The sequence below is a fragment of the Mauremys reevesii genome, linkage group 25, assembly GCF_016161935.1.
Source record: "Mauremys reevesii isolate NIE-2019 linkage group 25, ASM1616193v1, whole genome shotgun sequence".
In the NCBI taxonomy this organism is placed as follows: domain Eukaryota; kingdom Metazoa; phylum Chordata; order Testudines; family Geoemydidae; genus Mauremys; species Mauremys reevesii.
The window spans coordinates 15,841,298-15,866,419 of record NC_052647.1 but is presented as its reverse complement, the minus strand read 5'-3'; the positions used below and the strand labels follow the sequence as shown (position 1 = coordinate 15,866,419).

General features: G+C 48.1%; 1 protein-coding gene across 7 annotated transcripts in view; it reads right to left on the bottom strand.

Annotated features, from left to right (window-relative positions):
• Window positions 1-20,322, bottom strand: part of IKZF4 (IKAROS family zinc finger 4) — a 46,512-nt gene extending 26,190 nt beyond the window's left edge. For 2 of the 7 annotated variants that reach the window (XM_039514346.1, XM_039514348.1), the window contains exons 1-2: window positions 20,109-20,240; window positions 3,730-3,784 (exon numbers count right to left, since the gene is read on the bottom strand). In XM_039514346.1, the coding sequence (XP_039370280.1) occupies window positions 3,730-3,769 (40 nt within the window). In that variant the 5' untranslated portion in view covers window positions 3,770-3,784; window positions 20,109-20,240. Of the gene's footprint in view, window positions 1-3,729; window positions 3,796-20,108 lie in introns of those variants that run through there. The other 5 variants (XM_039514347.1, XM_039514342.1, XM_039514344.1 and 2 more) reach the window with 5 other exon arrangements.
• Window positions 20,323-25,122: the final 4,800 nt, after the last annotated feature.

Here is a 25,122-nt window from a genome sequence, read left to right as displayed (position 1 = left end):
TAAAGCTGCTTCTGAATTCCTTCTGGTCACACGTGTCCCTCTTGCACCAGGTGGCTACAGGGTGAGTGCAGAGAGCATCCTTGACAAAAAGCGAACACCGGCCCGGACAGCTTTGCCACCCCACAGGGAAGAGGAAAATTTGATTGTGTGACTGCAACTCATCTTCCCTCCTTGGTCGGTCCCTTTGCTACTTTATCCTTGACAAGCTGCCAGCAGCTGCTTGCAATTCGGAGTTCCCGCACCCTAAGCTCAAGCAGGATTCAAATTACATCAAGGGAGCTGCTCTCTTTTCATTTCAAGCATTCTTCCCGAACTCCAGCATCTCCATGGAGTTCAGGGGCAAACAGCAACCTGCTGCAAAGGCGGCGGGGAGGGGTGAGGCTCACCAGAAAATTCCCAAAGAAAAGGAAAGCAACAGCTTGCAAGACAATGCAACCCCCTGAGCAGAGTGCACCCAGGCATGGTCAAACTCGGCTGCTGCAAAGCAGGGAGATGCAGCTCTGCCGAGTGGGAAAATGAACTAACCAAGCAGAGCAGCCACTTCCAGCAAGCGCCCACCCTCGCTCGCTCCATACGAGCCACCAGCCTCTCCTCACGGAAGCGTTTCATGACTTAACAAGGGGGCATCCCGACAGCCAGACCCCAGGGCTTTCCGACGACCCACACCCCAAGCAGCAAAGCACTGCCAGAAACCAACGATCCAGCCACCAGCACCCGCCCTCCAGGGAGCAGAGGAAGCTTCTTTTCTTAAAAGCAAAAAAAAAAACCGAACGAACGACTCAGGCTCGTTGGATTTGGTCAGTCAGAGTCTGATGCAAACAGACACTGTTCAAGTTTCCTTGCCCAGCTCCAGCAGTGCACCCCAGTGCTGGCCGGCGGCAGTACCCCCGTTTAACAGGCCTGGCTCTGTCATGCACTTCACTTCCCACCTTCACCCCTGGGAGTCCAGGCCTTTTGGGCACTGCCAAGGAGCTCCATCCGCCTATCACCTTAGCCTACAACCTGAATTCAGGGAAGCCCCGTGGCCTGTGTTATGCAAGAGGTCAGACAGCTGACCTCAGTGCTCCATTCTGGCTTTGTCATTGATGAATCTACCCCAACCCTTATCCTAGCCCAAGGCTTTCCTTGAGCAGAGACTGAAGTTCAAACTGAAAGGAGATGAGATGGACGCACATCCACTAGAGAACTGCAGGGCCCCGCCAAGCTAGCACGCACGGCTCACCTACAAAGACTAGGCAGCAGGTTTCCAGCGGCAATCCTCTAGCCTCGGAAACCCCCTGGCACTCGAGCCCACGTCTGGAGATGTTCACAAGTCACTGAATCCCTGGCACCATCATTCTGACCCACGCTCTCCACCCACACCCAAAAGGGTAGGGTGACCAGATGTCCCAATTTTATAGGGACAGTCCCGATTTTGGGGTCTTTTTCTTATATAGGCTCCTATTACCCCCCCACCCTCCGTCCCGATTTTTCACACTTGCTGACTGGTCGCCCTACGAAAGGGTCTTCATGTTACCAACAGATCGTAACAATCAAACAACAACAAAGAGGTGAACTCACCCCACGCACACACCTCACCCTCTCCCCGCGCAACATTTCATGGCTCCAAACCCAGCCTGAGCTCCAGATTTAATCTTTACGCTCTCTAACGAACAATAGTGCAGTGTTTGGCAGGGCAGATATTTCAGAGCCGCCATGGGGGTCTTAAATATCACATGTTTGCAAGTTTAGCATTGATTCATGTGCAGAAGAATGGAGTCTAACAGGAGAGAATAAAATATCCATCCGATAAACATAAGCAGGGTATCAAACTCCTTCGACTATCTAGCATTGCAGATCAAGCCAGATGTCACTGGAAAGATACTTTTCCTTCTGTTTGCAGCGAGGGCCGAGATCTGACCTGTGGTCTGGAGGACCCGCGGTACTAACGATCACCAAACCAAGGAGCAATTATGACATTGGCAGAGGGCAAGGGGCTTCCTGATATCTAGCAGTGAGTGGCAGCTGGCCTGACCAGCCCAGCATCCCCCAACTCACTATTGTTACAATCTGTGTCTGAGGTGCCATGTAATGTCATTGGAAAGCTCGTAACTTGCTGGTTATTAATATCAATGTGTCATGTAGGTGCAAGAAACTGGTGCAAAGTTGTGGACAGAAACTGAAAGTACAGTTCTTAAAATATGTTTTCCAGTCAAACAGGAGTTACCCCACCCCACACAAAGAAATGTGGTTTCTCTACTGGGCAGTTACTTCCAAGGTACTTGGAAAGACAATGAGAATGCATTTACAGACAAAGCTATCAAGCTAACACACGGGAGGGGGTGGGGCAGGAGAGACAGCATGGTTACACCCCAGCAGGGAAGAGAAATTTTATCTGAGCTATAGAGATGATGGAGAATCTAAGCATCAAATCATATGCAACTGAATCAACTGCCTGAATACAATATCAGGTCATTTATGAATGCCTGGAACACGCTGGAGATTAACGTCCTTGGGAAATGTCTGCATTAACGCTCGAGGAGGAATCATGAAGACACTAATAGTATGTTTTAAAACGTGTGGCTGAAGAAGAGAAGGAACAGCTCCCTCCCAGACAAGGAGACAGGGGAGGCAGCTGTGTACCAGTCTCTAGGATGGGCACGGGGGTTGCCGTCTGAGGGAACTGGACTAGAGAGAAGGGGAAGGGACCCCTACGAGCTCTCTCTCTTGGGGAGACAGGGGAAGCTAGCCTGTTGCTCTTCTGTGACGAGGTCCTGGCCTTGGAGTGATCAGCCATTTTGAGTTATCTTGCTGGGAGCACGTGGTAAGGATTTTACCTTGATCCCAGACAGTAGCTTGGTAAGTGAAGTCTTAGCCATTGGAAGCATGTTTTGTTGTGTGTTACTTGGAATCCTTTCTACCTTTATTCCCTTGAACTCACTTCATTCGTGCTCTTTTGTTAATAAAATGGTTTATTTTTACTATAGACCGAGCCAGTGCTGTGTTGAACTGGCGGTGAGTATTAACTCCAGTTAAAGTGATGAGCTGGTGGGATGGGACTCTTCACAGGAGCAAATCAACCTTATTATTTCCCTGAGCTGGCTGGGAGAGGGCTGGACATGTCAAGGCATATGGTTTTGGGGAAACTCAGGACGGGGGGGAGTTGGGGTCATCTCACTGGTTGTAACCCAGGCTGGCGGAAGCCAGAGTGGGGCTATATTCAGGCTGTTGAACCATGGCTGTCGAAGCAGACACTCTCAGGATGCGATTTGCACGCTTCTTGCTGACTGTGAGCGTCCCAGGCTGAGAACTCCAGTATCAAGGCCTTGAGAGGCACCCAGTGTTGCATAGCAAGTGGTGACAACCCCTCGCTGGCCTGGATTTGCACCCTCAACAGACTGGACCATCACACACGACTAACCAAGTGTATAAAATCTGGTACCATTAGGTTGATCTTGGCAAACTAAATTCTAAACGATCCTTCTTGACAGTGGACGTGTCTGTTGCTGAGAAGGGGAATGCCAACAGCATGTGTTAGCACTTTTCAGGTATTAGTATTAACAAGACACACTAGATAATCTGAAAACAACCCATATCACCACCATAGAGCATGCGCCTTACGGGAGAGCTGTGGAGCAAGGCAACACACCGGCATTAGACTCCCAGGCAGGTAACTACTGAGCATCGGAAAATGGCCTTTTGAAATACAGCTATCCAAAATATCGGATAACAGCAAAACAAGTGACATACCAGATATGTAGGAGCGTCCATTGCAGTCTTCTATATCCATCTTTAAGGTACTTTGCTGAAAGAGAAAGCAGAGCTCTGTCAGCAAGTCTCTGGAAATGCAGGGCTGGAATCTCTTTCCAGACACAACCTCTTTAGTAGAAGGGCCCATCAACCTCTGACAGTGGATGAATTACCCAGCCCTGAATGATAAATGCCAGCTTGCAGCACTAACTTTGACACAGTGGAACAAGCTAAAACTTTGATTTGATCCCCACTTTGGAACTTAATGTGTATTGCCCTCTAAAGAGCTACTTTCTAGGCACCGAGAAACAACCTTCTATTAGAAAGCAAAACCTGCTTTTAAGCTGTAGCTATTATACAGCAGTCAATGCGAGGCAGGGTTGGCAGTTTGCAGTACATAGCATCCAACTAACAAGCAAGGATTCCCAATAAACAACATGAATACAGTGCGTTTTCATCCGAGCCCCTGCCTTCAGCGCTCCACCATCACAGGGCTGCAGCAGTTACACGGGAGTCTCTTTGTCAAATGACATTAGTTCTTAAAAGTCAGACTTGTAACACTGGGAGTGCTGTAAGACGGGGAGGAAAAGCAGCTGTCAATTCTCCTGGAGCATCTGACAAAGTAGGACCTGATTCAAACTTCACTGGTCCAGAAGGACGAGCGCCCACAGGTCGTTGCTAATTAATTTGAAACCTCAAGTGGCGAGGTATGATAGCAGTTGTACATACAATTCATTTAATCAACCAGACTCCTTGCTGCGATGCCCCATTTCAACAGGGGACTTCTCTACTGAAAACTGATGCTGGAATCTATGGGGTGGCAGCAGGTACCTGAAGTCTGGAGTGGGAGAAGTGTTTAACTGAAACATTCTGCTTCGTTTTATCAATGAAAAAGGATGCATCTTTGGGCAATGAGATTGAAAACTCGCACCCAGTGTGCCGCTGAGCAGTCTGGCAACAACCATTCCAAAGATCACGCTAGAATAAAAGCAAATCTGCCTTCTATTTTGCTACTTGGTGCCCTGCAGAGATAATGAACATTGTAGACATCCAAATGGCTTTTTGTCAATTACATTTGTTGTTTAAAAAACAAAATGAGGACAGCCTCACAAAGCACAAGTTTGGCTGTTTAGAATTCAGGCTGTAATTGGCAGTTGGTACGTTCAGAAATGAGGAGAAGTTGCTGCAGAGAACAATTAAAAGTGATCATTTGCCGCGATGAATTGTCTCCTTGAGAAGGAAAATAAATGCCATTTACAAATTGTGAACACAAAGGCCAAAAAACCAATAGAATTAACTTTTTTCCTCCCTTTTTTAATGATCAAATGTTACTTAAAGCCAGTGCAAACTGCTTTAAAAAAAAAAAAAAGGTCAGAGAAATAATCCGAGTTACCCCCCTTCTGATAATTCCCATTTTAGAGAGGATTTTTTTTTAAGCCAAAGGAACTCAAATAAATGGTGTTAATGTTACAATTTTATGAGCAAACTGGGGGCAGCGTAGAGGAGATCAGTACAGAGATGGATGGGGCAGCCAGGGAGACAGGATGGCTTAGTGGCTTGAGCAATTGACTGGGACTCACGAAAGCTGGGGTTTAATCCCAGCTTCGCCCCGGCCTCCAGGGGGACCTTAGCCAGGTCACTCTGTATCTCATCTGCAAAGCAGGGACAAGGTTACTGACCTCCTTTGTAAAGCATGTTCAGATCCCTGGATGAAAAGCAGAACATATTTGTTTCGTTACTAATCACTTTCTATTAACCCACCAGATCTAATTACTCGTTTTTAAATAAATAAAGTTTAGGTCTTGACAACCCCCACGGAGTTGAAAAGCACCCTTCAAAACAAGCTGGCTTTGACAACACGGAGCCTTTCGCTCCTGGGTCTCCAGCTTACAGCCAGGCTAGGTCAGCAGTGGTGGTTTCCATTGGACAGCTATTTGTCAGCCTTTGTCCCGTGAGTTGGTGGGTCTCCGCTCAGTTTCCAGTAACGCAAGTATCCCCGTTACAAATACTAAAATGGGCTCTGCTGCTGGTAATTGCAGCAGAAACTGCCCTCTCAGCCCTAAAGGTGGTTTGGAATCTCCAGAACGAAGACAAACCTTGATGGTGGGAGTGTGGGGGAGTTTGTGAGGCTGCTTGCTCCTATTTCGGAGATAAACAAGAGGACTCGGTCCCGATGCATCACTAACATTTTCACAGTTAATCACGCTAAATAAACTGACCCCTCCACCCTCCCCCCAAAAAAGCAGAGAGCCAACCTTCTTTTATTGTCCTCCCAGGACAATAAAACAACTATAGACAACGGGCCCTTGCTCTATCTGCTACTCAAAACGCTGGATTTGCTGGTTATTCAGTTCCAGTTCCAAGGGCTGAATTACACTGGAAACGCTTCCTACCCACAGTGGCAATTAACTTTACGAGATGAAAATAATTTAGGTTGAAATATATATTTCAAGGCCAGGTTATACGGTAACTGTGCCTCCTGCCGTTTTATTTTTGTTGAATCCATAATTTTGCTGTTTAATGTTATGCGCACACACTTGGGGATTCGCCTGGCTCCATACGAAGGGCACACGACACGCTAATACAAGTCATTTTTAGTTAGTTCACTCTCCCGCCCCTTTCCCTGGACTCTGCAGAAGCCATTGAAAACACTCAATTAAAAAAGACCCACAAGAAAATGCAAAGGGATTATCCTAAAATCTTTGGAAAGACGAGTGTTTATTGATGTTCAAAAGTGGATTATTTGGTCAGAAGTGGGTCCATTTCTCAGGTTTCCCCAATTTATGTTTAATAAAGCAAGTGCCCCTTTCAAATCACGTTCTCTCGACACCAACTTGAACTAACACTGCCCCATCTATCGCCATAAGACCCTTGTTAATTACAAATCAGAGTTTGCTTTGGCTCTGTAACGCCAGACTCAGGACAAGCCGAACCAGACTCACTCTTGCAGCCAGCATGTTCGTTGCTTTTCCACCGACTTGGTGCTCACCAGATCATCATCAGCTGAACACACAAGCAGTGCAGGCTTCCCTGTACGCCCCCAATATGCCTCAGCCCCATCCTAGAGGGAGCTCTGGGCCCCATTCAATCCTTGGCCTCTTGGCCACGGTGAAGAACAATTTCAATTTTTATTTTCAACTGTGCACAGGGGCTGGCAAGGAACAGGACCGAGATCGAGTAATTTCACACACGCTAAGTAATCGGCTAGTAATGCCAAGAGCGCCGCCGAGCCGGAGACCCAGTTCCGCAGCCATTACTCCTTATTCACACCAGCAGCCCCATTCGAGTCAAGAAGTCTGTGCCCAACATCAAGGAAGCGAGGCTCAGACGCCAGCTCTGTATTTTAAAAGGGGAGAAGACAGCAGTTGGCCAAGCCAGGTGCCGGCCAGCAGGAATTTTTACTTTGGAAGACTGGCTACATCTGGTGAATAAGGCACTACTCATCTAAGCCCACTAGCAATGACTGGCCTTAAGGACCCTCAGCTGAACAAACAGTTTTGTTGGTATTTTTTTCTGAGACATTTTTACACACACACACACACTCATCTGCACTGATCAGACCCTAGACCTCAAAGTCAGCAATGCCAGGTGACTGAAAACAATCCCTGGTTTAAAGAAACGGATTGCTTCAAAGGATGAATTTTCCATTTTGGTGACATGCGCTGGGTCTGGAAGGAATTTGATTATAAAGGAAGATCAAACGGTTACGTTCTCAGGTTTGCTCTAAATTGCCAGTTAGCAACTGCTTGATAGGAGTGTGCTTGTATTTGCAACACTAGCTTTGTCTCAAAGCCTTTTACAAACGCTGAATGATCAGCCCCTATGAAATACAGCTCCTGAATGGTCTGCACAACTGAAAGGGAAGGGGATATTTAGATCACTGGAGGATCCCCTATTCTTAAGAAAAGTGTCCCATGGGATCTTTGGTGCCCACACAGAAGAGACGTGACCCTCCTTGGTTTATAAGGTCTTGTGTGAAAGATCCAGCACAAAATGCCCAAAATCGTTTATCTCCTTGGAGAGGGTAGAGACCCTGCTCCTGGAGACCTGACCCTGCAGCTACAGGGACATAAAACATGTCAGACTTTGCCCATTGAGCCGTGCCATCTCACACTGCTACTGTGGCAGAGAGCAGGCCAATACCTACCCTCTCCTCCTAGCTTTCAGACATGAGCGTGTTAGAGCATTAGGAACTTCAATGCACTAAAATTAGAGCAGAGTGGCTTTAGAACTGCTTGGAGTTCTCATCTTCTCTGAAATAAGGACTTTTCCCCTAGTGACAAGACTCAGGGGGGAAAAAACCTCAGAAATAGCCCAATTAAAAGCAACATTTACAAACGGCATCACAGTGAGATTGGAAACGTCCTTTGCACTGAGAGGGGCTTTGAGAAAAGCTAGGACTGGACTGCCTTATGGAGGGGGGAAAGGGCTGCCTCACTGTGTATTTAGTCATTTGGATTATGAAAGAATTCTAGAGCTAGAAAAGTCGTTAGGTCACACCTCGTCCATCCGTCCCCAGACTCCCGTCTAATTCCAAGCATCTCAAACCATGAGGATTCCATCAGTCCCTTGGGACGCAATTCTGCAGTCCTATCGTTCTCACTGGAAGACAGCCTCAATTTTTCTTCTCTTAATTTCATCCCATTACTCTGTTTATACCTTAAGTACTGTGAAATAGTGCTCTGCATTTTAAATATCCCAACGTCAGCCGTGGTACACTTTTCAGATTCCTGATGCCGTAATTGCAAGAGCGAGAACACTAAATTCCAACCAAATTATACTGAGGCATCTGCATTATTACGAGTAGGATCACAATGAACATTAACCCCTAATGAGAAGAAGCCTGCCTTCTGCAGAAAGCTCCAGATCCTACAACAGGTTTATGGAAAGCCTGGCCACGATGATTAAAATTCTTCAGATCCTCACGAGAGCCCAACACTCCAAGATGATCTGCATGTGTATCGTCTCCCTGGAGAGAACGGACGTTTATTTTTGTGCTCGCCATGATTCACTGTTTAAGATGCACAAATTGGACTCTTCATGCCATTCAAGCTGTGAGCTGGGATAAACAGGAGCCTCCCTAGGGAACGGTTCAAATGAACACCCTCACATTTTAATGGCATGAAAACAATTAACCGACAAAAGCAACGCAACAGATCGCAAGGAGCGATGAAAACGTCCAGCTTCAGTGAAGCCACTAATCAAGGCAAAAGCAACAGCTTGTGCTTTTCAACTCAGAAGCAAACTTGCCACAGCCAGCTTCCGAGCTGTACATTTATTTTTCCCTCCACTCAGGGTGCAAAGAAAACAAGATACTCACAGGGTTGATGGTGCTAAAACGTACTCGCTTCATCCTCTCCTTGAAGGAGACGGACCTTGTCTAGACTGAGACTCTCTCAGTGACCTTTAGGGTTAGCATGCCTCCACTTACTGTGCTGAAAGAGCTGGGGAACTACCTAAGTGAGTGAGTTCAGGGCCCCCATTCTGCACAGGGGGTGGAGGGCTAAGATGATATGTCAAGATGTATACTTAGCTTCCAATCAGTTACAGAGTGGGACGTGACCTTAAAATGGCCCTATTAATACTGAAAGATCCCAAATTTAAAAGGTGGCATCAAACCAATAATTGCTGTTAGAACTGACTTCATCCTACCACAAATTGCAGCTACAATCCATCTTTTCTCTCCTGCCTAGAATCTCTGAATTTCTCTGCCCCCTCTTCAGCCAAAACTCCTTTCTGTAAACCTCCCTTCCACTAACTAAGCTGTTATTGAACTTTGTTCGGGGATAAGAAATACAATATCAAATAAAGCTGTAATGCAAAAAGAGCCAGGAGGGCCATGCTTTAAAAAAGCAAGAGAATAAACTTTCAAACAATAGCCTGGAACATACACTGGATAAAATATTCTGATTTTTCAGTCAAACCCACGGAGGGTCTGCACCTGATGGAATATGTCTGAGAACTTACGTACTTTCCTTCACAGACAAGGGAAGACACTAACACTGAACACTTTTTGTTCGGGAAAAAGGAAACATACAAATCAAAACACCTTCAAGCCAAACTGCATTCATCAAACAGAAAGCTGCATTTCTCCTCCCCTGTTACAAACAGTCCCTAGACAAAGCCCCCTTCAAATAATGACATTTTAAACTTAATTTTTATTTTACCATTAATCCAAACTGCATGGCAGTAGTGAGGTTTCAAGCTGCTTTTAAATCCGTGTGGCTAATAACTGTCCAATAGGTTTTCTGAATTAAGAACATAAAAAGGGCCATACTGGGTCAGACCAATGGTCCATCTAGCCCAGCATCCTGTCTTCTGGCAGCAGCCGCTGCCAGATGTGTTAGAGGGAATTAACAGAACAGGGCAATTTATTGAGTGATTCATCATCCCGTTGTTCAGTCCCAGCTTCTGGCAGTCAGAGGTATAGCGACACCCAGAACATGGGGTTGCGTCCCCAACTATCTTGGGAAATAGCCATTGATGGACCTCTCCTCCATGAACTTATCTAATTCTTTTTTGAACCCAGTCACACTTCTGGCCTTCACAACATCCCCTGGCAAGGAGTTCCACAGGTTGACTGTGCGTTCTGTGAAGTAGTACTTCCTTATATTTGTTTTAAACTTGCTGCCTATTCATTTCAGCAGGTGACCCCTGGTTTTTCTGTTAGGTGTAGGACGTAACTAACACTTCCTTATCCACTTTTACCACACCATGCTTTTACAGACCTCTATCATATCCCTCCACAGTCATCTCTTTTCCAAGCTGAACAGTCCCAGTCTTTTTAATATCTCCTCCGATAGAGGCTGTTCCATACCCTTTATCACTTTTGTTGTCTTCTCTGTACTTTTTCCAATTCTAACATGCCTTTTTTGAGATGGAGCGGCCAGCACTGCAGGCAGTGTTCAAGGGGTGGGCGTACCATGGGTTTATATAGTGGCATTATGATCTTTTCTGTCTTATTATCTATCCTGTTCCTCACATTGTTCGCTTTTTGAACTGCCACTGCACACTGAGCAGATGTTTTCAGAGCACTATCCATGACTCCAACCTCTTTTTCGTGAGTGGAAACAGCTAATTAAGACACCATTATCTTGTATATATACTTGGGATTATGTTTTCCAATGTGCATTATTTTCCATTTATCAACGTTGAATTTCATCGGCCATTTTCTTGTCTAGTCACCCAGTTTTGGGAGATCCCTTTGTAGTCAGCTTTAGACTTAACTATCTTGAGTAGTTTTGTACCGTCTGCAAACTTTGCCACCTCACTGTTCACCCCCTTTTCCAAATCATTTATGAATATGTTGACCAGCACTGGTTCTAGTACAGATCTTTGGGGAACCCCACTATTTACCTCTCTCCACTGTGAAAACTGATAATTTATTCCTATCCCTTGTTTTCTATCTTTTAACCAGTTATTGATCCACGAGAGGACCTTCCCTCTTATCCCACAACTGCTCACTTTGTTTAAGAGCCTTTGGTGAGGGACCTTGGCAACGAACGGCTTTCTGAAAGACCAAGTACACTATACCCACTCAATCAACATGTTTGTTGACCCCCTACAAGAATTCTAATAGATTAGTGAGGCATGATTTCCCTTCACAAAAGCCATGCTGACTCTTCCTCAACAAATTGGCTTACTGGTATATAATTGTCAGGATTGCCTCTGGAGCCTTTTTTAAATATTGGTGTTATATTAGCTGTCTTCCAATCCTCTGGTACAGAGGCCAATTTAAGCTATAGGTTACATACCACAGTTAGCAGTTCTGCAATTTCATATCTGAGTTCCTTCAGAACTCTTGGGTGAATTCCGTTTGGTCCTGGTGACCTATTACTGTTTATCAGTTTGTTCCAAAACCTCCTCTACTGACACCTCAATCTGGGACAGGTCCTCAGATCTGTCATTCTAAAAATGACGACTCAGGTGTGAGGATCTCACTCACATCCTCTGCAGTGAAGACAGATGCAAAGAATTCATTTAGTTTCTCCACAATGGCCTTGTCTTCCTTGAATGCTCCTTTAGCAACTCGATTGTCCAGAGACCCCACTGTTTGGCAGGCTTCCTGCTTCTGATGTAGTTAAAAAAAATCACCGTTAGTTTTTGTGTCTTTTGCTAACTGCTCTTCAGATTCCTTTTTGGTCTCCGTAATTATACTTTTACACTGGATATGCCAGAGTTTATGCTCTTGTTCTAATTTTACTTTCTTTTTGCAATAGTAATTTGGTTTATTTTCTCCATCACCAATAAATGTTTTATATTAAGAATCAGCCATAAAAACTGAAAGCTAAGCAATTAAGAAGAGGAAGATTTGTTGAGGTTTATTTTTCAGCCAGACTTATTCCAAACATTGTTTTTCTAAGTGTCTATTTAACTCCAACATCTGATGCACTCTTGGGAGAAAAGCTGTGTGTGAAAGACTCAAACTGGTACTTCAACTGAGTGCTGAGAAAGTTCCCACAACAATTTTCTAGTCCTCCAGGAAACTTCCATTAAAAACAAGACAGACAAGACTTGATATTGCCAATGGTTAAAAAACCAAGCAAAACCTTTACATTTTATCATCACATGGAAGCAATAAACAAATAAAATACAATAAAAAATGACAAACTTTTTATTCCTTTGCGGGTCAGCTTTATATTACTAAAGTTTCTTCAGGAACTTGGTTTCATAAGGAAGCATTGTCAGAACTTTGAAATACATCCTTGCTGCCTTCCTACAACACAAGACATCAGAGAGATGGCATAGTCTAGCAGTCCTAGCATCAGGTTTGGCAATCAAGAACTTCAGAGTTCCACGCCCAACCACCACTGATACAGACAAGTAAATTTCATCTCCTGTGTTTCAGTTTCCCCATCTGTAAAATACAGGTGAAGATACTCATCTCACAACTGATGTTATTAGGATTAGCTAATGTTTGTACTGCACTTTGAGATATAAAGCCAAATGCCAGGAACTGAGATAACAATGATCAGCAGACAAGCAAGTGCTTAATAAGCAGCATCACTTCAAAGATTTGCAGAACCTCTCTGCTTGGACTGTTCTATGGTGGTTTTTCCAAGTAGAAGAATGCTTTGAAAACTGAAGACAATTTCTTTTACTATGGTGATGGGATATAATTGAAATATTTTCAGTCCAGATATGAAGCTAATCAGGAACAGCCAAAGACATTCCCAATCCTGAAAACATGCCCATGGAAATCAATACCACTGCAACATAGGCTGCACCTTTTTCCTTCCAACCCAGGGCTGTCCAGGAAGAATACAGGGAGGCCTCACAAGCTGACTGCAATGTCAGTTCAACAAGTGGATCATTCAAATGTCGCAAAGCAAACTCTTCAGAACATCTTCATTCGTCTAATGACTTGGTCAGCCACGGAGTCACTGACAGAGGATAAACTTACCCAAGAGGCTGTGCACCTTTGCAGCTCCAACCAAAGTACTAATGGTGGGAGTGCTAACGCACATAGAGTCCAGAAGAGGACTATGCTCTGAGGCAGCATGGCCTAGGAGGACAGAGCACTGGACTGGTACTCAGGAGAGCTGAGTTCTATTCCCAGCTCCACCACTGGGCCAGTCACCCTAACTCCGTGCCTCAGTTTCCCCACCCTACAGATAATGATACTGACCTCCTTGGTAAAGCCCTTTGGAACTTATGGATGAGAAGCCCCTACATAAGTTCTGGGTATTATCATTTATACAAGCAACACACCACCAGTTGAACTCCAACTGTGGGACGTGTGAAGAAACAGATTTAGGGCAGACGCAGCCATAATTAGCATCTCTGCTAGGGTAAAAATTAATAAGAGCCATAAACGCCCCTGTATTTTCTTTTTCTAACCCATTGTTTCCATCACCAGCAGTTTATTTTCCAGCATGAGGACTTTTTTCCACTTTTGCTACAGACAGACGTTCATCGGATGAACCGGCTTCTTTTGACATTTGGGTCATTGGAAGCATTTAAAAAATAAGCTCAGCGCAAAGAATTAAAAAAAAAAGTTTGTTTTTAATCAAACTGCCAACGCTTTAAATGCCAAGGAAGCTGCTTTCAGAGCTCCGAGTGGCGTACCCATGCACTGCTGCGAAGAGCTGCAGTTATCTGGCAGGGCAGAACTGGAGAACACCCTTTGCAGCCGAGTGATTGTGACAAATTAGCAAGTAAATAGACAAAATCAAAACAAAGAGCTGGCGCATCACGATGTTGTCTTTGTCCGTTAATATTATCCATTGCAGCTGAGTTTACTGATCTATTACAAAGCATTAAAAAATTAAAACAACCTGGAGTGTAACTGGAAAAATAAATTCAGTGTAATACTAGACCGAAAGGCAGCGTCTACCTGGGCATCATTTCTGAATTGGGAAGGGACGACCGATTTTCTTGGGTGCTTATTCTGAAGTGTGCGTCTAATGAGGTGGTACTGGGCAAATTTAACGTAATATTGAAGTGTTACGCTGCAGCCTGTTCAAGTTTCTGCTTTAGGAATGGGAGAAAGAAACGTGATATAGAAATAAATCTAACTCACCCACTCAAGAGAAGATGACTATGTAAGAATGGCCATTCTGGGTCAGACCAGTGGTCCATCTAGCCGAGTCTCTTGTCTTCCAAAAGTGGCCACTGCCAGAAGTTTGAGGGAATGAACAGAACAGGGCAATTTCAAGTGATCCACCCCCTCATCCAGTCCCAGCTTTTAGCAGTCAGTGGTCCAAGGATATCTGGAGCATGGGATGTGTCCCTGGCTCTCGTGGCTAATAGCCATTGATGGACCTGTCCTCCAGGAACTGATCTAATTTTTTTTTTAACCCACTGACACTTTTGGCCCTCAATACCCTGTGGCAATGAGCTCCACACTTCGGCTGTGCGTGTGTGAAGCAGAACTTCCTTTTCTTTGTTTTAAACCTGCTGCCTATTCATTTCATGAGGTGAGCCCTAATCCTTGTGTGATGCGAAGGGGTAAATAACACTTCCTTAGTCACTTTTTCTCTGCCATTCGTGATTTTATAGACCTTGGACATACCCCCCTTTAGCCATCTCTTCTCTAAGAGAAACACTCCCAGCCTTTTTCATCTTTCCTCAGATGGAAGCTGTCCTATACCCTTAATCATTTTCAATGCCCTTCTCTGCCCCTTTTCCAATTCTAATGTATCTTTTTGAGATGAAGCGACCAGAACTGCACACAGTATTCCAGGTGTGGCCATACCATAGATTTATAATAGTGACATTCTGATATTTTCTGTCTTATTATCTATCCCGTTCCTAGTGGTTCCTAACATTGGTAGCTCTTTGCTCAATGTGCAGCCGCAGTCCAGATGTTTTCAGGGAACTACCAATGATGACTCGGAGATCTCTTTTGTGAGCATAACCAGGTGCGGCGCTAGGCATTTTGCCGCTCCAAGCACGGCAGACAGGCTGCCTTTGGCAGCTTGCCTGCGGAGGGTCCGCTGGTCCCGCGGCTTCGGAGGACCTCCCGCAGGCGTCCTCTGAAGCCGCGGGACCAGCGGACCCTCCGCAGGCAAGCTGCCAAAGGCAACCTGCCTGCCGCCCTCGCGGCGCCGGCAGAGCGCCCCCAGTGGCTTGCTGCCCCAAGCACATGCTTGGCGTGCTGGGGCCTGGAGCCGTCCCTGAGCATAACAGCTAGTTGAGAGTCCATCATTTTGTATGTACAGTTGGAATTACACACACCCCCCCCAGTGCATTACTTTGCACTTATCACTGAATTTCATCGGCCAGTCACCCAGTTTAGTGAGATCCTTTTGTAGTAGGGACTTATCCTAATAAACAAGTCCCCTTTACAGCTCTGGTCAACTCATCATCACCACCATTACACTTAGCAGCATCCTAAGCTATAAGGATAAGTTGGATATTTTTCCCTCTAAGAACATCAGTGGACAAGCACACTTAACACCAAGCAGCTCTTAAATAACTTCCATGCCAGAGTCCCCTATTCCAAAGGCAGCCTAAATATGAGTAAAAATTCTGTCCTTTCTATAAAGATAATGCTTGAAAATCAGGGTGTGAGGTTGCCAGGGATACGATAAACCACTTTAGAGATCTAAATCCATTTCCTCTGGGCAACACCCAAAATTAGGTCCAACCGAGTGACTTTCTGTAAAATATGAACTGTTACAAGAACTATACTTGACTGAAGCAAAGGTGCTTTTTTTTTTTTTTTTTAGGATTATATCATTGGAAAAGCAGCAAAGAATCCTGTGGCACCTTATAGACTAACAGATGTTTTGTATTCACCCACGAAAGCTCATGCTGCAAAACATCTGTTAGTCTATAAGGTGCCACAGGATTCTTTGCTGCTTCTACAGAACCAGACTAACACGGCTACCCTTCTGATACTTGATATCATTGGAAAGAGTCTCCCAGAGATGAAACTTTCTAATAATGCTAATAGGAGGCCTGTGTGTAAATTTCCCATGCAGCAATCTACTTTTTATTTAAAGGCCATTGACGGAAGCGTAATAAAACAGTAAGTTCAACTACTGCTCTTAGCCATTAAGATTAAAAAAACTTTTAAAACAAAGTTTGAACTGAAAGCGTAAAAAGAAGGACTGTCTCTTACCGTGTTTTTGTACAGCATCTGGAGCCTTGTTGAGTTCTCTGGGCACTACCACAATTTGAATAAATAATAACCATAATCATGGGCTGCTATGCTGAAAACTACAAGAGGTAGCATGAAATGCAAGAAGCTTCTTTTCTTTCTAAGGGAATGAAGGAAAACCCGACCTCCTCAGCATTTGCCTAGACGGATTCACAGACAAATGGAAAGTCAGTCCCACTCCCACCCACCACCCTCGAGTGACAACGACCTTTACAAATCAAGGCGGACTGCACTTCTGAACACCAATATTTTGAGATCCAACATGAGGCAGTATAGAAACACAATGTACTTCACTAACATTAACTGTACCGATGCCAGACGCACACAAGCTTTCAGCTGAACTGATCCACTGCAAACAGAATAAATAATCCTCACGCGCTCCCCCCCCCATTGGCATTTTCTACCTCTTCCTCCTTTGGTGACCTCAGATAACCCCATCTCCATCTCACAGGATGGGACACCAAAACCTAATATCTGCGACCCTACAAGTCCGTTACCAGCGTACAAGCTGCTGCTGTATAAATTCCCCCAAAGGAATTAAAGCTTTTGGGGAATCAAGTTAACTACTAGGCCAAACTGCCTCCCACTCTAAACAGTGACACTTTCACTAGGTCTCCCAGCTCAGCCTTTGCAAGCTGAGGGGCATGACTAGCTCATTATCCCGTCTGCGCTGGGTCTCTCGCTACATGCACAAGACAAGTTCTAAGTGAGGACAAAACTTACCTCTGCAGCCTTGATCAACAACTCAGCAATGACCGTGCCCTGGTCTTCACCAAGCAAAAAGGAGAGTGATGGTACCATGCGCTAGCTGACATGAGCTGAAATCCTAGGGAAGCGTCCAAGCATGTACCTCAACCTGCCAACACACATGAAAACTACATACTGCCTTGTCTTTAGGACTTGAACATGTGGTAAGAACACACCTTGATTGCTAGTCTGAGCACACCCCAAAGCTCTGTCTAGATAACACCTCTGTATGCCAAACTTACTGCTTCAGGGGAGCAGCCTCAGTGCCTGAGGAATGGACTGCACCAACCCAGCACCGCTTAGCTGAGGACCTGGAGACACTTTACAAATATTATGATTAAAGCGTTACATTTTCTTAACCTTCCTCAAGAGATTACCCCAAACTTACTAATAGGGAAACTGAGGCACGGGGACATTATATGACTTGCCAAAGGGCACACACTGAGTCAGTGGCTGGGCTAGGAACATAGCATGGGACTCCTGCCCTGTGCTTTGGTCACAAGACCATCCCTCCCTCGGGGGGGGGGGGGGGGGTGGCAGCTGAACCACAGATAAGAAATATTTCTTCTAGCGTGCAGGTCCCAGGACAGGCCATTTCTGAGCCTGGTAAGCTCACTCGAGAGTTCAGATTCAGCATCAGGAGCCACAGAACCAGACAGAGGAGTCCATAGCCGAGGCAGCTACGTTTATCCTCAAGCTGCCAACAACAGCTTGTGGTCCAAGAACATCTCGCCGCAAGGCTGCTGCTGCTGAGTCTTCATGCGCCTTACCCCTGCCACGCTAGGAAATTTGGATCCTTCTCCCTTAAGTCTCCACGGCCCCTATCTATGCTGAGATACTGCATGTGGATAGAAAAGAATTAATCCAGCCCTCCTCTGCGATTGCTGGAGAGCCCAAGCCTAGCCTCTGTGGAACTGCACATGGACTGCATGGACAACCAGGGCTGATGAGGGGCAATTGTACTGGGGCCCTGAGCTCAGGGTCGCCCCCCAAAACATCTGTCACCGCTACATAAATAAAGTGAAATGGGAGTGGTGGGGCCCTAGTGAACGTCATACCGGGCCCCCAAATGTCTCAACGGCGCCTGTGGACAATGCCTTGTCCCAGTGAGGAATGCTTGTGTGTGCTGTAGTGAGGCAACACTCCTCATGTGGGAAGAAAGTTTAGATTTTGTTTGGATCTAAGTCGGCTTCAGTTATGAGGCGAACAACATACATCAGTGGTCGGGTACCATCCAGCAGATGGCACTCTGCACAATACATCCTCCTCCTGAGGTACCGAACATCAGGTGATAAAGAAAGGATGGTCCACTGGCTAGATCTGTACAGCACCGAGCACAACGGAGCCTGGTCCATGACTAGGACTCCTACGCACTATGGTAACACAAATAAAGTAATCACAGGTGCTAGCCTGGGACATGGGTGTTCAATTCCCTGCTCCACCACTGACTTCTCGAATGACCTTGCTCAAGTCACTTAGCCTCTTGTGGCTCTGCTCCCCATCTGTAAAATGAGGATAACAGCACTTCCCCCCTTCTGAGGGGTCTGACGCAGGTAAAGACGTTCAAGATTATAAGTAAATCTTCCAAATACCCCAACAAATGGAACTGTTAGTGCTGAGATAAAGCTGAGCAAGGAAATCATCATCTAAGCCAGACACCAACCTGACAGTTTCACGCTTCTCAGATGAAAAGTGCTAAGTATTATCCAACAGCAGCCTTAACCTTAACTCCGCCACCATGTGCATGTGCACCATCACACCAGCTGTAAGTAATACAACGTGCACACGGCTGCATCTGCCGGGCTAGGGAAAGGCAACCGAAAAGAAATTCCTCCAAGAATGTAAGATGATCAGACAAATCAACCTACAAGACACTGGACTGAAGCAGAGAAGCAAAGCAATTTTATGGAAATCCAACAAGATTCACTGTCCCTGAAGGACTAGAAATAAGAAACTTTAGTTGCATTTCTAAAAACGTGAAACCCTTCACTCTTCCCACACCCCCACAGGGTGCCTGGTACCACCAAGTGCCAACAAAACAGGCAGGTTAAGTTTATGTTTTCTTATAGAGGAATATCATGACGAACTACAGCACCATTAGAGAGCTGGGAGCGGCCAAAGTAAAGGGAGAAGGGTAACGGGCTGGAAGTGGGGGGGGGGGGCGGATGTCAGCGAGTGTTTCTTTCCTCTTTCCCAAAAGTAATTACAAGGAAAACCCTAGGAGGCGAGGATTTATTGTGGATTCGTTAGTCAGGTGGCTGGGGAGGGGAGGGGAGGGGAGGGTGTACCTGCCCCCACCCCAGTTCCCCAACGCTACCAAGCCTGCAGGGCAGTATACGGAGAGGAACCGAGAAGGGAAAATAGAAGGACCCAGGTACGGCCCCAGTCTGTCCCCTCTCACGCCAGCGCCCCACCCCGTCAAACATGAAGAAAAGGGGCTTCATAAAGGAAGCCTGGGACTCCTGAGCAATGGGGAAACACTCCCCAGCTCTCCCCCCATTCCCAATAGGTCCCCTATCAGCCCTCCGGCCTCAGCCAGCTGCACCCCATTACCCCAGCCTCCCCCCCACCTCCCTTATCCCCCTCCCCACTGCTGGGCAGCCGCCCCTCCCTCCCACAGACACTCCCCAGCCCCCTCTATCCCCTCCCCGGCCCCGCCATCTCCCCAGCCCCAGCCCCTGCCTTGTCCTCCCAGCCCCCAGAGATGCCTCTGTACCCTCCCCAGCTCCCTTATCCCCTCCCCACTGCTGGGCAGCCGCCCTGCCCTGCCCCCTCCCACAGACACCCCCAAGCCCCCTCTATCCCCGGCCCCGCCATCTCCCCAACCCCAGCCCCTGCCTTCTCCTCCCAGCCCCCACCAGAGATGCCTCTGTACCCTCCCCGCACCTCCCTTATCCCCTCCCCACTGCTGGGCAGCCGCCCTCCCCTTCTCCCCTCCCACAGACACCCCCCCAGCCCCTCCCCCGGCCCCGCCATCTCCCCCAGGACCCCCCCCCGCCGCCAAGCTGCCCCTCCCCCTTCTCACCTGAGGGGAGGGGCTGCGGGGGAGGGGCCCCCCGGCCCGGCCGCTGGGGGGTGGGGACTGGGGGGCTCAGCGGCTCCGCAGCGGCGGCTCCATCGGCAGCGGCTTCACCTGAGGAGGGACCGGGCCCCCCTCCCCTCCCCGAGCCACTTCCGGTCCCACTGCCAGGAGACAGGCGGGGGCAACCGCGCGCCGAGCGCATCGAGCTGGCAGGGAGCAACCGAGAGCATCGTTCCGGGGGGGGGGTTGGCAGCAGCCGAGCGCCGAACGAATCGAGCGAGCAGGGAGCAGCCAGGCGCCGAGCCCTCGTTCCGAGGGGAGCCAGGGAAGCGGGCGAGTGCCGAGAGCATCGAGCCAGGGAGAAGTCCCGGGCAGCGGCGAAGCGCATCGATAGCCAGGGGGCCGCAGGAGCAGCCGAGAGCATCGATTGGGGGAGCAGCCCAGCGTCGAGAGCATCGATGGGCAGGGCTGGCCCCGCAGGCTACAGCTGGCGGCAGGGCGGGGTGGAGGGCGTCGGAGATCATCGATTACCAATGATCGATCAGCGATATTGGCAACGATCGATCCTGAATTAGCTCCCCCGCAACGAACTTTCGTTATTCATTTTGATTAGCAAAGTATTTGCAAAGCGACGGCTGATCACATCGATCGATAATCGTCTGATTAATAATCGATAATCAGCTGATAATCACTCCGCCCTAACCCTCGGGAAATAACAGGGCAGCAGCTTGGCAGGAATCGTCGCAATGACCCAGTAACGGGTTAAATAGCATCAATTCACCTAAATCACAGACCGAGAATCGATCCCGTCGCCGACAGGCCAGTGCGAACAGTTAGCAAATCAGCATAACCTGGGGATGACGTAACATTAAGGACTCATTAGTGCATAACGATTTCCCAACCGATTCATTTGCATTAAGGAATTACACATTAATCATTAAGCTCATTCCTTACTAACGAACGTGCAGTGGGTGCGTCCCTGTCTATTAACACGCAGCCTCTCATGGCCTCCCTGCGCTCCAGGCCTTTCCCGTACTCCCCACCTGTTCTAGGAGTTGGTGCTGTCTGTCTTTTTAGTGCAGGGCCCAACACAACTGGAGGACTTGCCAATCCAGCAAGGAGCTCTGCTTTCACACAGGGTTCGGCTGGCACACAGCTCACTGCAGGATTGGGACCACAGTCGGTTTTATTTTGACCCTTTAAATGAGCCAAGCTGCCTGGAGTCAACAGGAGCTGTGGATACTCAGCACCTCTGAAAATCAGGCCCGAGGGGGGGGGGTGTCTCATGTTGGGTTCCCAAAATCAGTGGCCACTTTTGAACATTTGGCTGCAAAACTCCCATCCTGAGGGTAGGGTTATTACTAACCTGCACTTGGCAGAATTCATTTCATTACAGAAATTAAAGACAAGAAACATGGATGATGGGCCAGATTCACTCCTGCCACAAGCCGGTGCAATTTCAGGCTTCAGTTGGGAGCTAGACCTGCTTACGCTGCATAGAGCGTCAGGTCTTTTGTCGTGTGCATGTACAGCACCTCACACATGGGGGGCCACAACGGGGGCTTTTACTGCACTACAAGTTATACGTAATGATCGTCATCGGAACAGAGTTGCTCTTACCAAAGCTCAAACCACAACTACCCCTGTGCCGCTTCCTCTCGCTGCTTCTCCGCCTCTTTAGGCCTTGCCTGGGCAGTCCCAATCTGAAATTCCCTTTGAAGCCTGAGGCACTGTCTGAAGGACGCAATCAATTCCCTGCAGATGCTAATTCCGATCTCTTTGGAGTTGGGAATTTTTGACCAAAGTAGCTAATGAAATCGTTGTAGCCAATATGCAAATGGCACAGAGCCTCAGAGCCGACTGAGTCAAATGACCTTTTGCTCCTAGAATTTCCCTTTGATCCAGACATGAGCCACTTCAAACCTTTGCTGGCTCGCGGCAGGAAAGCTGGAGTTTTTCCTTATGTGCCATGAAGTGAGGGGACCCTCTCTTGGCTACATCATGTTATTGTTAGGCCCCTGCTGTTTACACAGCGATGGCTGCGGTCTGGGTGAATGATGCTCTGTCAGTTACCCCGGGGATCAGGTTTGATTCCTCGGTAGCCAGGCTCATCCGCATTTCTCCCTAAGCAGCCTGCGGCCCTTCATCACTTGAAGTGCGTTGGTGGCTCGGTAGGTGGCAGTCTTCCCTTGGCGCTCACTGAGGGCTGGATCCTCAGGCAGGCAGGCACCTAATTCCCATTGCAATCCAATGAGGCCAGATGGGCAGTGCTGGCTGATGTCAATGGGAGTGAGGCACGTTGAGGATCTGGGTCCAAATCGGAGCACCAGAGATAGATGACAAAGACCCCATGACACAGTCTGAATTCGCCTCAGTGCCCTGGCCCGGATCGTTATAGTCTGTTTCCTTTTGTCGTTTCAATGGTGTACAATGTTCCTCTTCATTCCCCCACCTGGAATCATTGCAGCCTTGTCACGGGCTGTTCTACAGCTGCCACGTTCCACCCCAGCGGTGGCTGCATTTCTGTGGCGGGTGGAGAGGCTAGAAAGCGCTAGCAGCTGAAAACTGCTAGAGAAGGAAGGTAACATTTGTTTATGAACAGGCCCATGGAAAGGCTGCAGTGGTGGCACATCTTCCTGCTGCAGAGCAGCTTTCCACGGTTCCCAGCCTCCCCTGATTATTAAAATAGGCAGTGGTCTCCGGTCTAGCTCCCCCTCCCCGCCCTTTGATTTCAATGTCTTGTGACACCCGCCCCCCATGCAGCACATACCAATGAATCCATTAGCCATGAATCACTGTCACTGGCTCAGAGCCAGGCCGAATAGCCCAGTTTCTAGGGTGGTTGTTTACAGGCCCGATCTAAAGCCTGTGGACGTGAGTTCCGCTGACTCCAAGGGAGGTTGGCTCAGATCCGCTACGCCTGCCACTCGCGTTACAGGGGAATCTAGATGCCTCGAGTGTGACTGGACCTCGCTGTGCCAGGTGCTGCATAAACACGGGGGCAGGCTCTCTCCACTAGGCCCTGCTGCCTCCCAGAGTCTCTATCACATGCTCTCTGTTGAGGGGAGAATTCCCCCACAGTCAGTCAAACCCGGGCAAGGCCAGCTGGTGGCACAGCCTGACACCCCCACCCCCACACACTCCTCAGCATTCCTGGGTCCCACTGAGCTGTCAGCCCCTCACCAAGGCACTCTGCTCTGCCTGTGAGAGGACAAGCCCCCGAATGCGGGAATGCCGCGTTCCCTCCCTCTCCCTGCACTCGGGCTCCTGCCACCCCTCGCCCCTTCTAAACCAGACCCACCAAGCGTGCCCTTGTGTCCTTGTCCTTCCTGGGCGGGTGGGTGGGCGTATCCTGGCACCAACCCACAATCACTCCTTCGGCCCACCCTGACCCCACCTCTGCGGGCTCCCGGCGAGCCCAGAGCACACCCCTGGGGGGCTCCTTCCCGCCCAGCTCAGGGCTGGTTTGGTGGGTTAGCCAAAGGGGGGGGGTGTCAGAGCTTCTCAGCAGCCCCCAGAAGCACCCCCTCCAGGGTGCAGTATCACTCGGTCCATTCATTCCTTCCCGTAGCATTGGGAGCTGGTGCCTTTCAACACAACCGGTCTGCGAGCGGCCCCGTGTCCACAGCCCTCCCCAGGGGCCGCGACATGCCGACGCGGGCCCATCTCTTCCCATCGCAGGCCCGACGGTGCCCTTATCCCCCCTGCGGGGGACAAGCCAGCTCTGTGTATTCTCCCCACACACTGGGGTCAGGGCCTTGTACCTGCTCTGCATCGGCTGCCCACTGGCCGTGCTGGTTGGACCTTCCCAGCCGTGAAAACGTGTGAAATCTGGAATCTGAGCAGGCAGGGAGTGGGGAGAGCGGGCAGCGCTCTGCTCTGCCTTCCCGGCCTTTTTTTTTTTTTTTTTTTGACCTGGGGCAATTGGAGCTGCCCGCAGGATTCAAGGTGTGGGCCTACCCTGGATTTATACGGTAGCGTTACAGTTTCTGTTGGTGTTATCTCGCCCCTGTGCTAATGTCCTGTTTGCTTTTCTGACGGCCGCTGCACACGGAGTGGATGTTTTCAGAGAACTATCCGCAATGACTCCAAGATCGCTGGTAACAGCTAATTTAGACCCATCATTTGATATGGAGAGTTGGGATTGTGTTTTCCACGGTGCATCACTGTGCATGTATCATCACTGAATGTCATTTGCCAGTTTCTTGCCTAGCCAGTGCCTCAGAGTCTCATGAGATCCCTTTGTAACTCTGCGTGGTCAGCTTTGGACTTAACTAGCTTGAGGCACGGTGCAGCATCTGCAGACTTTGCCACCTCACGGTTTACGCCTTGTTCCAGATCATTTTATGAATATTCTGAACAGTGCTGGTCCCAGTACAGATCCTTGCGGGACCCTGCTATTTACCTGTCTCCACTATCAAAACTGACCCTTTGGTCCTACCCTGTGTTTCATTGTTTAACCTGTTACTGACCTGTGAGAGCACCTTCCCTCCTGTCCCTCGACTCCCTACTTTGCCTAAGACCCTTTGGTGAGGGGCCTTGGCAAGGGCTTTCTGAAAGTCCAAGTACAGTGTATCAACAGATTTGTTGACCCCCTCAAAGAATTCTAGTAGATTGGTGAGGCATGATTTCCCTTTACAAAAACCATGTTGACTCTTCCCCAACATATCATGTTAAAGAACAGAATTATCAGACAAAGATTACTGTAGTTTCAACGAATTTGCCTGGTACTGATGTTAGACTTACTGGCCTGTAATTGCCAGGATCGCCGCTGGAGCCTTTTTTAAAGATCAGCATCACATTAGCTACTCGCCGGGCATCTGGTCCAGAGGCTGATTTCAGCAATCGGTCACATGCCCCAGTTAGTAGTTCTGAGGTAGCTGGACCATAGAGAATGGGGGATGAGGCACCAAAATCACAACCACCAGGAGGCACTGCTCATCTGGGTGCAGATTAACGCTGAACTAACCTGCAACGTAGAGTAGAGCTCGACAAACCGGACGGCTCAGAGTCAGGC